Genomic DNA, 14633 nt, shown 5'->3' with positions numbered 1-14633 from the left:
CCCAAAACTATAAGATACCTAGGAATAAACCTAACCAAAGAGACTAAGAATCTATACTCAGAAAACTATAAAGTACTCATGAAAGAAATTGAGGAAGACACAAAGAAATGGAAAAATGTTCCATGCTCCTGGATTGGAAGAATAAATATTGTGAAAATGTCTATGCTACCTAAAGCAATCTACACATTTAATGCAATTCCTATCAAAGTACCATCCATTTTTTTTCAAAGAAATGGAACAAATAATCCTAAAATTTATATGGAACCAGAAAAGACCTCGAATAGCCAAAGGAATATTGAAAAAGAAAGCCAAAGTTGGTGGCATCACAATTCCGGACTTCAAGCACTGCTTTTATTTTTAATTTCTATTTTTAAATGGGCTATCTATTTTTTAAATCCACTACACTTGTATTTTTAAATAGGTTATAAATTCAAAATCCAAAATTCCAAAAGGTGACCGACGAGGAGTCTCTCTGGCCCTGTCACCCACTAGACCCCCCCTAGTGGAGGAAACCATTGTTAGCACTGTCTTTGTCTCTGGATTTCCACTGCCTCTGGATTTCCAGAGATCTGCTGATGGATAAAAAAATATATATGCGTGTGTGTGCATTTCCGTCCCTTTTTCATACCAGTGGTGGCATTTGACACACACTGTTAATCACTCTGCCTTTTTCATTTAACTCTATATCTTAGCTGTTTTGTGTTTGAGGCTGAGTCCTTCCAAGTAATCTCCTCCAAATCTTTATATCTAAGATACCAAGCAGAATTAAGAGTAACTGAATATTCCAATAATATTTATAATAACTAATGTGTTAGTTTTCAATAGATCAAATTTCCCATACAATAAAATCATAGGACCACTGTATATAGTACACTGGGCTCCTCTCCATGCATTTGGTACACCTGTTTTTATTTTAATAGGACTTTGATTTTAATAATTTATTTGCCACCAAGATTTAAAGCTCCTGTATCTTTGCATTTGTAAAATTCTATTGGTCACTGCTGTCATTTATTTCATGCTGAGACCCAATGGATTGCAAATTTTAACTGTACAATGAAAACAATAAGATTTATTTTTCTACACTCTGCTGTATGAGACGGTTTCCAGAGGTGGGTCACAGTGAAAAGGGGGCACCATTTCTAGATAATTGTGTGAGCTCCAACTTATTTCAGGTGAGCAGAGGCAGAGCTGAAGCCCATAAATTGTGGCCCCGCTTTCCTCTTTACTGCAAAGAGCCCATTAGAAGCCTCAAATCTGCTTGCCCCTGAGGTCTTTTTAAACTATTATTTAATACTTCAGAGAGACAGCAAAACTAGAGTAGGTCTGACTCTACTTCTCTGGGGATATAAGCATCAGCATATCACTAGAGGTTCATGATTTTTCTGTCCTCTAATGAACAGTTTATATATTTCTGGGGACCTCTCTTCTCCCATGTTTTAAATGAAACTGCCAATTCCCTGCCCAGGAAGCATGTTGCTTTTATCCCATGGAAAAAGGCACGAGATCCGTGCTGAAGAAACTTCCAGTGGGCCTCGCGTCCCTTTCCACGATGGTGTGTAGATGAAGAGGCTGTACATGCTCCCTGCAGATTCGGCATTTACGAAAGTCTCCGGCCCTTTCCTTGAGGAATCTTATGAGGCATCTCTCTGATGAGAAGGAAGCGACTTCTGTGTTCTACTCCTACACCCGTCCACAGACCCCATGTAGAATGTCTACCAGAAAATACGCATTTACTGCAAGTAGAAACAGCTCAACCTTCCTGCCAGGCTTTGTTCCTACAGCTCCAGGAGGATGGGGACCCAGCTAAGCTTGGGAATGGAGCCATCTGTGTGGACTCCACGTATGTCTCCATGCGAGAGTGATGGTCCTCGGGGTGTGAAGAAAGGCTAGCCAACCCGCATCTTCTGTCACCACTACACAGTCTCGAGCCCACACACGGCATCTGGGAAGGGTGCTCGGGATCGCCTGGTTAATGAACTCGTATGGGGGCCGCTCTCCTCACAGAAACCAAAGATGCTGGTTTCTCTGTCACAGAGTGGGGAGTTGTTAATTCAACACTAAAGCTGATCCTAACTGCTCCTGCCTTTTAACAGGAAGGGAGAAGGGTGGCATGATTCAGTCGCAGAAATAAAATAGAGTCATAAAAATTAAGTAGTTGCTCCTCAGATAGGATGGTCTCCATCAGTATTCTGTGACAGGGTGTGACAGGGAGGAGAGGGTCCCAGCCTTTGAATGAGCAAACGTGGACCCCGAAGCTGGGCAGAGGGGTGAGAGCTAAGGAGGGCGTTCCTGAAAACCAGAGAAGCAGGGACGCTTGGAGAGGACAAGAGGGCTGGCAGCGTGGTGATGTCTGAGCGCCATCTCCTCAGCCCCGTGGGAATGCTGTTGCCAACACCCGTGGCTTGTTCGGGAGATGGGGGAGGGTATGGAGGCGTCGTCAGGTAGCAGTAGGGAGCTACAGGAGGACAGAGGCAACGAAGTAGGAGGAAGCAGGAACCTGCGGCCAGCAAGCACTGGGCCCCGTGGTGACATGTGGGTCACAGGGGCAGCAGCTGGTGATCGCAGCCCCATTTGGCAACAGCACAGAATGGTATGGCCACCTTGGCCATCGGCTTCCACTCCGGGCGCACATGCCTGCGCGGAAATCATCAGCCAGAGTGAAATGCCTGACACATCTACAAGCAAACTCCACATACCTGTGGCCCACCAGATTAACCCGGAGCTGGGAAACCACGGACACACTGAGAGCGTCAGTCCACTCGCCAAGCCCAGGAGAACCACACCTCTGTAAGAAAAGGACATGTTAGGGGGCACCTGCCTTCGTGAATATTTCATTGTGCCAAATATAAAAGGGAAATACATCTCCTACTTCTAGGTATATCCAAGAGACAATATGAGGGTGAAAAAAAAATCACTGAGGTCATGAGAGCCCATTGAAAACCAGTATAAGATCCATTTGGAACACAGAAGTAATAGCGCCCAGACTTGAGATAAATGGTATCTTTGATCTTTCATGGTCAAGGTGAAACTCAGCAACTGAGTCTTCTCAGACTGTTAAATTCGAGTCCATATTGGCCATGTGACATTTTATGGTATTTTTAAAGATTTCATGTATTTATTTGAGAGAGAGAGCAGCATGAGATGGAGAGGAATGAGGAGGAGGGAGAGGGCCCCGCAGACCCTGTGCTGAGCTCGGAGCCCGCTGTAGACTTTCAAACCCAGGACCCTGAGACCATGACCTGAGCCCAAACAGTTATCTGAGGCCGATGGTTTTAAAGGATCCTCCAATCTTTTTACATGAAAGGCTGGGCCTGAACCCAGGAGAAAACAGGTATGCCAAAGATTAGAGAAAGGGTTAATGAGGACCAAGTACATGAACCAACACTTTAAATCAAGATCTGTGGCCTCCCCAGGTGCCCCATGGTTGGAGCAGGAACCAGAGGACGCAGAGATCCCCCTGGGCTTCCCCCCTTCTCAGAGAACACAGATCAGTGCCCAGACTGCCAGCCTGCTCTCTCTCATCAGGGCACTGTGGTCTCATCCCACCAAATGCCAAATGAGGGGTGTGGAGGAGACAGGCAGGGAATGCCATACCTCCCCTGCCCCTGATATGCTCCTCCATGCAGGGATTCCTCAGATTCCCCAAGCAAGAGCTTCCAGAACCTCTTACTCAGCCATGCACACCCCTCAGCCCTCTATCTTCTGCTTTCTAGCAATCTTTCAGCACAGGGCAAACACCCTTCTGGCTCCTTCCCCGCAGTAGGCAGTAATGTCAGGCAATGTTTCTGCTGGGTCGGGAGAGAGTGATCACCTGGCTGGCACAGACCTAGCAGCTCCACAGAAGTAGTTCCTCCTTCAACCATAATAGCCAATTTCTTGATCGCTGCCAAACCGAGACTCACCCAAACGGGTTCGGATCTGGCCCTGGGTGGGGGCGCCCACTCACTGCCCATCTGGAAACAAGTGAGACCTCTCCAAAAATCCAGTGGGTGAGGAACACGAGACTGCCAAAGGCAGCCCCTGCCAACCACCAGGCAGGCCGGGAGGCCACGCCCTTGGCTGCCTCTCCAGGCTTTTTTCCCTCTGGTTTACAGCAGTCGCCATCTAGGATTTAAAAAAAAGGGGGGGGGGGAGGGGAGTCAGTTACATGTAAATTTACCCTCCACCTTTCACAGACTTTTAGCAAGTTAAGAAATGGTACCCGGCTTCAAGGAGCATAAGCTTCCTTTCAGAAGGGAGGGTGAGACGTGAAACTACAATACGAAGCAGAACATGCTGAGAAGCTAGTTGGTGGGAGAGATGATTTCAGGCAGGCTAGATCAGGAATGGTTTAGAGAGAACAAGGCGGGCGGGGGGGGGGGAGGCCTGGGTGGCTCATTCGGTTAAGTGTCTGCCTTCGGCTCAGGTCATGATCCCAGAGACCTGGAATCGAGCCCCATGTCAGACTCCCTGCTTAGCAGGGAGGCTCCTTCTCCCTCTCCCTCTGCCCCTTCCCGCCACTCGTGCTCTCTCTCTCTCTCTCACACTCTCTCAGACAAATAAATCTTAAAAAAAAAAAAAAAGGAAAGAAATGCAACAAGTTATTTACTGTGAAGTTATCAGTTATGAGCCAAAATATGAAGAGAAAAAGAGACCGGTATGTTTAGGGAATACCAGGCCATGTCCCCCCACAGAACAGGGCTCTCATCTGCTGTGCAACCAGAGGAGCACCAGTTTGCTGACTGAGCAGTAACGGTTCCCAGCCTTTGATATGAAGTCATTCCAGCCTGAGGTAAATTTCATTACTAGTCCCATTTTACAGATTAGAAAACTGAGGCCCAGAGAGAATAAGCGACTTGTCCGAGCTCATACTGCTGGTAAAGAGAGCTTAGGCAGACTGGTTCCTGGGCCTCTGTGCCTAACTGCACCAGATTTCATGGGACTCTTTGACCAAGAGGTCTCATTTCATCACACCAGTGACTTCACGTACAAAAACGTAAGACCTAGACAAAATGCCAGCAGAAGAATTTCTTTGCAGGAATGGACGGCCTGTTGGACAAATGCTTCATGATTCCGTGAAGCTCTCCGCAAGGTAGAAGAGCCTCAGGGTCTGTCTGTGGGGCTGGCAGCTGGATTTCACAAGGAGGAGACAAGCCCTTCTACTAAGGAAAGAGTCAGAGGAAGGGGAAGAGAGCAGGGAGCCTCAGGGATGATGGGGAGGGCTGTGAAGATGCAGGAGGCCAGGACCTAGAGACTAAGCAGTCTTTAGGAAAGGAGAGACTTAAACTCAATTTGCTAAGTCTGTCACCACGGTGTCCTCTGGTGCGGGACCCCTCCCCCGGGACCCAGCAAATCTTCGATAAAACTACAAAAATGCCTTGGTCTGAGCTGATCCTGGGGGAAAAGAGGTGAGGAGTTTGGAGTTTTGTAAACGAGGCCCAGGGCATGAGTAGGAAGAAACCAACAACTGGGTCACATAAATTTACAACAGGCGAGAAAGAAGAAAACTCAAGTCAGGAAACGTAAGCGATACCCGGACGTTCAGATCCTTATCAGGCTGTACCTGTGAAATGTGCTTGCTGGAGCTGCCACCTTTAGATGTTAGTGTTTTATAAAACGTAAAGCTTGTATTAGGCGCCAGACCATGTTCTAAACGTTCTAACTAATATTAATGTCACTTGACCAATTTGCTTGCCCGATACCCCCCTGGTTTCATGCCCAAACTGGGGCCAAAGAGGGATTATACTAGCACTTTGTTCATGGTGAGCCAAAACCCTCTAAACTTCCATTAATCTGTGAGATTTCTCCTTGTATTGACAAAAGAACAGTGACTCACTGAGACGGACACTAAAAGCCCTGGGGAAGGTTAACCAGAATCTAGTAACACTTCTCCCTCCTTTTGAGGCGATCTCAGGTTAGCATATGCGCAAACATCCAAGTCGGCTATAGGTATGTCTGAGAAAGTCAGTGCCGGAGAGAGAGAAGTGACTTGAAAGGCCATGTAGGGGCGCCTGGGTGGCTCAGTGGGTTAAGCCGCTGCCTTCGGCTCAGGTCATGATCTCAGGGTCCTGGGATCGAGTCCCGCATCGGGCTCTCTGCTCTGCAAGAAGCCTGCTTCCCTCTCTCTCTCTCTCTCTCTCTGCCTTCCTCTCCGTCTACTTGTGATCTCTCTCTGTCAGATAAATAAATAAAATCTTTAAAAAAAAAAAAAAGAAAGGCCATGTAAATAAGCAAGATTTCTTTTTCTTTTCAAACTTCAGACTTGGAGCTTAAATGTCTTCAGACTCCCGGGATGCCTGGCTCTCAATTTTGGATCGTGATCTCTGGATCCTGGGATGGAGCCCCATGTTGGGCTCCCTGCTCAGCAGGGAATCTGCTCATCTCCCTCTTCCCTCCCTCTTGTCTGCCCCTCCCCCCGCTCGCTTGCTCACTCTCTCTCTCTCTCTCAAATAAATAAATCTGAAAATACATATGTATCTTCAGACTCCCAGAAAAAAAAAAAAGACACAAAACACAAAAAAAACAGATAGTTCTCCCAGCCCTTGCTCACAACCAAATTCTCATAGTGTTAGAGATATACTGGGGTCAGTATGGAAGAGGAGAGATGAAGGGTCTCATCCTAGAAAGCCCTGTCTAGGGAGTAAAGGGAGAAAGACAGAGCTGAAAGCCAGCTGGGAGTCTGAGGCCTGGTTTACCCTCCCATTCCACACTCATAAGAGCCAGAAATTTTCACCCTCTGTTCTGGCAAGGAAAAGGTGCCTTTTGCTTAGGTAACACCCCACTGGCCCTGCCGGTTACTGTTTCAGAGGGAGAGAACATTGAAATGGAGATATAGTTGCAGAAAGACTTTTTATCTTTTCAAGATGTGCTGCATTCAGATAAGAAAAGTAAACTATGCAAGAGAGCAAATTCCTTAAAAAAAAAAAAAAAACTGAACGTATACTGACCTGTGTAAATGCGGTCAAGTGTGGCTATGGTACTTAATGTCAGTATCACTCTGTTGGACATCTGATAACTCCAGATTGGGTTTAGTGAAGTGTACCAGATGCGGAGAACAAGAAGAAGAATCTGTCCTAAAATGAATCCCCAGATTCTGAGGTACCTGTAGATAGAAAAATATATTTAACAACTTTTTCTGTGGTTTCAGTGTACTATGTTCATAGCAAATGTCATAATTCAGAGCATGAGTATATGAAATAGTCCAGTTGGTAATTTGCAATAAGGAACATGCTCTTGGTCTTTATAGGCAGCTTGTTATAATTCCTTAATTCTCAAAACAGGATGGAGACTGACAGCAAGCATTCCCATTCTGATTTTGTGAAAAAGGAAAAAAAAAAGAGAGAGAGAGAGAGAGAGAGACTTCTACAAGCCATATGCAAAGTAAATACTATTACTTGGGTCCCCAGCTCCCAACTTCCCCCTTGGTTAAGTGATCACACCTGTTTGTCTACAGACATAAGAGACGAACCTCTGTCCATAGATAGAAGATGCCATACCTTTGCAAGCCACTTCCTGTCCACCATGTCACAGCATGGACGATCAGCGAGGAAGACACGCCAAGTGCAAGGACCACCAGCCGAACCCTGGCGTTTGGAGCCTGAAAGGAGGTGATGCTGCCTACAGACAGACGAAGGGGAGCTCAACCTTTCTGGCAAATGCGCGTTGGAACTCCATGATCTGCATTTGCTAACTGCCATGTCTGGCACCATCTTTATACTCGGGAAGATCAAGTTAATAAACAATTGTGTGTATACATCTTTTAAAAAATCTTTGCGATGTCATTCGTAACATAAAATCCACTATGCTAAAGTGGACAATTCAGTGGTTTCTAATGTATTCACGAAGCTGTACAACTATGACCACTAATTCCAGAATATTGTCACCACCCCAAAAAGAAATCTATACCCATTAGCAGTCCCTCTTTTCTCCTCCTTCCTACTGTCCCAGCCCCTGGCAATCAATCTATTTCCTGTCTGGATTTTTCCCACTCTGAGCATTTCAGATAACAGAATCATATAATGTGTAGCCTTCTGTGGAGGGCATCTTTCCCTGAGCATAAGGTTTTCAAGGCTTATCGATACAGTAGCGTGTATCAGTGCTTTGTTCCTTTTCACGGCTGAATAATACTCCACGGCATAGATATACTGCATTTTGTTCATCCATTCATTGGATATGGGCATTTGCATTGTTTCCATTCTTTGGCTACTAAGAATAATGTTGCCATAAACATGTGTGAGCATAAACTAACTTAATAGTTAAGTACACAGTAATTCATTTAAAATAATTGGACCATCAGAGGTGATAGCATGTACCATCTCTGTAGTTATACAAAGATACTTTGGGACTCTTTAAAAACAAAGTTGTTTCATTTCCTTAAGAAGTATGTGAAGGGAGTTTTAAAGTAAACCGTGGCTTACGGCAGCCTCTGTTCAGCCTCGGCAAAGCTCAGGGGCAACTCAGAAAAGGACATAGCCGCACCTGTCTCTTTACCCTCAACTCTACATCACTCTCCTACCTCCTCTGTTTTCTCAAATTTAATTCGAGCTCTATTCAAGGTGATGGGTCCTCACAGAGGAAAAGCACCCCAGACACCATACCTACTACAAGCTTAGTAATATCACATCCCTCACAGCGACCAGAAGTTACTAGGCCAGAAGTGGACTCACATAATAAAAAACGACCCCCCGTAACTCTCAGGGGGTGGGCTGTGTGGGTGAAGCTGGCACAGGCAGCACTGAGCAAAGGCAACCGAGGAAGGCCCACTGAGGAGACAGTCCCCAGAAAGCCAACGGAGGAGTGTGATGAGAAAATGAAAGTTGCAACACAGTAACTCATGAAAGGAGACTGAGACCCCCCCAGGCAGTTTAACTCAGTTACTAGACACTCCATTCCGGGTAGAACATTTCATTTCTATTATTTCTGGAGCTGAAATTTGCACATTTGACAGGTCCTTCCATTCCTATGGACACTATCTTCATAAAGGGTGCATCTTTCAGTGGTCTTTCCCACTGTTCTTTCTGAGCCTGGGATCCTGAAAAGCCAGAGATCTGCAGCCTCGTAGGGACCCACAGAAACTCACTGCACTTGGGGGACCTGGGTGGCTCAGTGGGTTAAAGCCTCTGTCTTCGGCTCAGGTCATGATCCCAGGGTCCTGGGATTGAGCCCTGCGTTGGGCTCTCTGCTCCGCGGGGAGCCTGCTTTCCCCTCTCTCTGCCTGCCTCTCTGCCTACTTGTGATCTCTCTCTCTCTGTCAAATAAATAAACAAAATCTTTTAAAAAAAGAGAGAAAGAAAGAAAGGAAGAAAGAAAGAAAGAAAAGAAGAAAGAGAAACTCCCTGCACTTAACCTTGTTCTGCTTTCTTCAGCGACTGGCCCACAGAAAAGCAGAGGCAATTCTCTAGTAATTCCTGCCACTGTTTCTGAAAAAAAGAGTCAAATGACTGTTTCCGGAGAAAAGGAATATACAGCATGGTTCGTGCACAAATGCCACTTGGAAAAGTCAGAGAAACCAACTGCATCATAACAGAGGCACAAGACATCCAGAATTCTCAGCCACAGAGCCAAGCGGACTGCAGTCTGCTGTTTTTGTTTTCTAAACCTTCTCTTCCATGACTCCTCCTTCTTTCATTTTTACTACCAGTACTTCTTCAAGGACTCTCAACATCCCTTAATATGAATACTCTCAAGTCTTTGTGATAATAAGTGTACATTTAAAAATTTTCATTGTTCTGCTTCTCCCTCTTCCTCTGCCCCTCCCCCTCCACGTATGCTGTGTGCCTGGCTTTCTCTCAAATAAATAAATTTTAAAAAAATTTTTTTAAGGAAAAAAGGGGGGGCACCTGAGTAGCTCAGTTGGTTAGCATCTGCTTTCAGCTCAGGTCATGATCTCAGGGTCCTGGGATCAAACCCCACAGCAGGCTCCCTGCTCAGCGGGGAGTCTGCTTCTCCTTCTACCCCTCCCCCTCTGCTTGTACTTTCTCTCTCTCAAATAAATAAATAATCTTTAAAATTTTTAATTGCTAAAAAAGCTCACAATTTTTCATTGCTAATTTTTGGCACTGTAACATACTCATATTCAGAATTCCGAAGACACAAAAGGTATATATTGCAAAGTTTCCCTTTCATGCCTATGTCTAGCTAGATACCATATTCAAACAACTAACATGTTATCAGCTTTTTTTTTCTAGAAGGATTTTTTAAATCCTTCTAGAGCTTCTTAATGCATGTTCAATTAGATACTAAATATATTTCCATCTCAACTTTCTTTTTTTTTTTCATCTCAACTTTCTTACACAGATATTAGTACTCTGCACAGTTTAGTGCTTCCTTTTTTCCTCACTTAATATATTTTATAGAACATCCCATTTCCTTACAAAAATGATGTTCTCTTCTTTTACACATATGCACAGTATTCTATAGTATTCCAAGTTTCAAAACCATAATTTACTTAACCTATCCCATTTGATGACGTTTAGGTTATTTCTAATCTTGTGATTGTAAATATTGCTGCAATGATCAAATAATCTTGTATTTTTGTGATTTTAACATATATGTGAGTGTATCTTCAGGATATATTCCTAGCATTGGAATTGCTGAGCAAAAGAATATATACATATATATATATATATATATATATATATATATACACACACACACATATATGTATGTGTGTATGTATATACATATATATATCTGTAATTCTGCTAAATGCTGCTAAATTATCTCTGCAGAACTTGTGCCAATTTATATTCCCACCAGCAATGTCCAAGTGCCTACTTTCCCATCCTTACAATATAGTGTTCCTCAACTTTCCTCTTTGACAACCCAGTATGTGCAACTACATACAAATACGTACATATGTGAGTGTGTGTTTCATATGCCACATGTTTTAGTATTTTTTAAGAACCAATTATACTTCCTTTTCAGTAAACTGGTCATATTCTTTGTTCTCTATTGAGTTGCTAGTCCTTTTTGTTGTTGATTTGTAAAAACTCTATATGTCAGTGAAATTAGCCCTTGACTAAATGAATTGCACATATCTTTCCTAAATTGTTGTTTGACTTTACTTACTACAGTGTTCATCATGCATAATTTTCCTATTTTCATGCAGGAGCATTCAACAATTTGTAATGGTTTCTGAGTTTTGTGTTGTAGTTGGAGAAAGAACACAAAATTTTCAAGAGCTGAAGTGTTCTCCCTCTTCATTTCAGTGATTTTTAGGCTTTTCCAATCTGACAGAAAAAGTTAGAAATATAAGAGGCATGGACCCTTGGTCTAGCATTCCAATTCCACTAAAACTCTTTAAGATAGTAGTAAGAGAAAGAGGAATCTTAATTATTTAGCATTCAAAGAACAGTCTACATATTTTCACTTGATTTTTGACATCAACAACAACAACAAAAATCTTAAAGAAGCGCTTTTAAATCTTACCCACAGTAATGATCCGCAACAGGATTAGCATCCACTTCTTGTTAACCAATTTCCAGAAAGGAGGAAATATTAGGAATACTGGAGAAAGAAACGCTATGCCAAAACCTTCAAGACCAGTGAGTTCCAGAGTTTGCAGGGGAAAGTAATAGATCATCGGTCCCAAGCCATGGCAGAGAGACCAAGAAACATACCCTAGGGGCAAACAAACAAACAAACACATGTTTTAAAGGACAAGTGCAAAGGCGTCCTTGTTTCCCACAGTAGCTCTGCCCCTCCACCCCCTCCACCATAACTGCTCTGGCCGACCCACCCACCCCTCACAATTCTGACCTTAACCTGGTTCCACTACAGAATTCCTCCCCCTCCCCCATCAGAAAGAGAATGTCCCAGGATAAGAATGGGTTCTGATGTTGTGAGTCCCATGACACCCCTTATTTACTCCTTTAACCTTGTTCGCACTCCCAGAGGTTATCCCTTTCTTAAAACCTCTTCATCTGGACCATCTGGGTTGAACTGGATGTTCTGTCAGAACCCTAGTTGAAAAAATGTCTTTACCTAAGTCAACCCTTCTATAAAAAGCAATATCATGAAAATCAAAAAGAGGAACAAACAGGGGTGCCTGGATGGTTCAGTTGGGGGAGCATGCCACTCTTGATCTCTGGGTGTGGTTTCAAGCCCCATGTTGGGTGTAGAGATTATGAGGGGGGGAAAGCAAACAAAAGAAAGAAGGACAAGCAGCATGACCTCCTCCTTTCCTCCCACTCCAGAGTGCACCCAAAGGCAGGTTAGTTAGGCAACATATTCTTGTAAGTAGACTTTTTTAAACCTAAACTTAGGAGAAAGTGCAGGGTAACTGAAATACCAAGATCTGACTCAGGCTCACCTCTGCCCACTACTGACTGCATAATCTTCTACCGTAATGATAATTAACTAATGGGCCCTTCCCATGTACCAGCGTCTGTGCTAAGTATTTCCAGAGATCATCATCTTTAGGTCCTCATCCAACTCCTGTCCTATGAAATGGACTCTTTTTACTCCCCTCTTACAAATGTAAAAACAACAAAAATGTCTGAGATTCAGAAAGTAATCGCCAAGATCAAAACGGTAGCACAGGGGCGCCTGGGTGGCTCAGTGGGTTAAGCCGCTGCCTTCGGCTCAGGTCATGATCTCAGGGTCCTGGGATCGAGTCCCGCATCGGGCTCTCTGCTGAGCGGGGAGCCTGCTTCCCTCTCTCTCTCTCTGCCTGCCTCTCTGTCTGCTTGTGATCTCTGTCTGTTGAATGGATAAATAAAATCTTTAAAAACAAACAAACAAACAAAAACAACAACAACAACAACAACAACAACAACAACAACAAAAACGGTAGCACATGGCAGAGTGAACCTAAACCCGTTCCAAAGGCAGCCATCTAACCACCGGGAGTTGTTAACTTTCTCCCCACGAACTTCCCAGCCTTCCTTTCTTCATCAGCAAAATAGCTCTGTTAGCCACCTCACAGGCTTGTGAAGATTACCTGAGATCAAGTACTAAGAGTACCTAGCACCCTAGGTACTTACTAAATGTAATTCATTTCACATTGCTGTACTAAGATACATTCGGAGCCAGGGAAAAGATGGGGTGGGGGCGCTTCTGAATTATTAGCAGCTCCCAGAAAATCAAGTTTTTAGGCAGGTGCCCCTCCTAAGCCAAAGGAATGTTTCATAGTAAACGCGAGATTATAGCATTCTCCCAAACTTTTGGCTGGGAATTGTGATTTTAATCATCCAAGTCGGACAGAATTACACCAACAATTGTTCTCGGGACTTTTTGCAAAGCTGCTAAGCGCGCACACAGGACTCGAGTTCGATGCCCAGCCGTGAGCTGTGCTCACCTCACGCTGCCGGGGGACACGGGGGCCCCTTTCCTTCAGAAAGTTAAGATCCAGTACTGAAGTTTATTCATTTAAATTAAAGGTTTGGGCGGGGCGGGGGGGGCGGTTGTGCCAGCAGCGCCGGTTCAAGGCCTCCACGTGGGGGAACTGGGCGCGACCCCAGGGTGGCGCGGGAGCTCGGAAGCACCATATTCCCGCGGAATCCTCCTAGGCAGTCTGGGTCTTGTCTTTTTTTTTTTTTTTTTTTTTTTTTTTTTTTTTTTTTTAACTTTGGTAGCAAGAGTTCCCAGCGGACGTCTCTATTTGGGGCGCGGGGCGCGCTCCCCCCTCCCGGAGCCCAGCCCCCGGGGGTCCCAGCACCGCGGCTCCGGGCGCGTAGGGAGCGCGCCGCCCGGACCGCGCGCCCGGGGCTGCCTCAGCTTACCCAGCAGGCTCTCCAGGAGGATCTCGCGCCACAGCCAGGGCATGGCCGCGACGTGGAGCCGCGCTTCCTCAGCAGCAGCACGCGCCCGCCCCCCGCGCACACCCGGCGCCCCGCGCCCGCCGCCGCCTGTTCTGGAGCTGGGTCCGCGCGCCCGCGCCCTCGCCTAGCCGGCCGCCCCGCACCGGCCCGCGCGGCCAGCCGAGCCCGGGCGAGGGTGGGGCCGCCGCGCGTCCGCCTCCGCGCACCACACCCAGCCCAGCCTGCCCGGGCTCGCGCCACCTGCGCGCTCCGGCGCCCTAATCCCCGGCCCCGCGACGGCTCCGGGCAGGCTCGCGTGGGCCTCGTACCCCGCCGTCGGGCAAGACCCAGGGCGCCAGGCCCGGCCGCGGAGCAGCCCGGGGAGGGAGCGCTGCAGACCCCCTGGAGGGCGGGAGCCGGCGCAGCGGCGGGCCCGAGGTGCCGGGTTTAAACCGAGGCCCACGGATGTGCGCTGACGAGGGGACCGCTGGACGGGAGGGGACCTGCAGGACGGGCGCGCGCGCGCGCTGGGCCGACAGGTGCCAACAGGCCCTCGGCGTTCTTAAGGCCTGGGCGACGCTCGGGAGGCGGGCGGCTCCCCGGAGCGCGCTACTCACTCTCAGCCCGGTGGTGAACAAATTGCGCTCTAGAAGGGTGGTCCAAAAATTCTAGAGGCTCCAGCATTTTCTGTGGCTTTTAGAGACGCCGCAACCGTTGCACAGGGGAGAGAAGACAACCGATGTGCGCGGAAACTCTGCCTTCCTCAATGTCATGATTAACGCCGCCGTTTGCGAGCGCCCATCCCTAAGCAGAGAGGCAGAGAAGGTCTAATTAACGATGGAGCCTGCGGACTAGGCCGGTTGTTTCTCGCTCAAATAATACCACACCCCAGAATGTCTTGGGAAATTTTTT

At 46.3% G+C, this 14633-nt stretch overlaps 1 protein-coding gene across 3 annotated transcripts in view; it reads right to left on the bottom strand.

Annotated features, from left to right (window-relative positions):
- CWH43 (cell wall biogenesis 43 C-terminal homolog) overlaps positions 1–13866 on the bottom strand; it is a 63656-nt gene extending 49790 nt beyond the window's left edge. For all 3 annotated transcript variants that reach the window (XM_047719962.1, XM_047719963.1, XM_047719964.1), the window contains exons 1-6: positions 13704–13866; positions 11410–11601; positions 7476–7596; positions 6927–7081; positions 3903–4104; positions 2697–2785 (exon numbers count right to left, since the gene is read on the bottom strand). In XM_047719962.1, the coding sequence (XP_047575918.1) occupies positions 2697–2785; positions 3903–4104; positions 6927–7081; positions 7476–7596; positions 11410–11601; positions 13704–13746 (802 nt within the window). In that variant the 5' untranslated portion in view covers positions 13747–13866. The remainder of the gene's footprint in view (positions 1–2696; positions 2786–3902; positions 4105–6926; positions 7082–7475; positions 7597–11409; positions 11602–13703) is intronic.
- Between the last annotated feature and the right edge of the window lie 767 nt (positions 13867–14633).

This window comes from Lutra lutra, chromosome 2 (genome assembly GCF_902655055.1).
Source record: "Lutra lutra chromosome 2, mLutLut1.2, whole genome shotgun sequence".
Taxonomy (NCBI): Eukaryota; Metazoa; Chordata; class Mammalia; order Carnivora; family Mustelidae; genus Lutra; species Lutra lutra.
The sequence above is the reverse complement of the archived record's forward strand: the minus strand, read 5'-3'. Positions and strand labels throughout refer to the sequence as shown.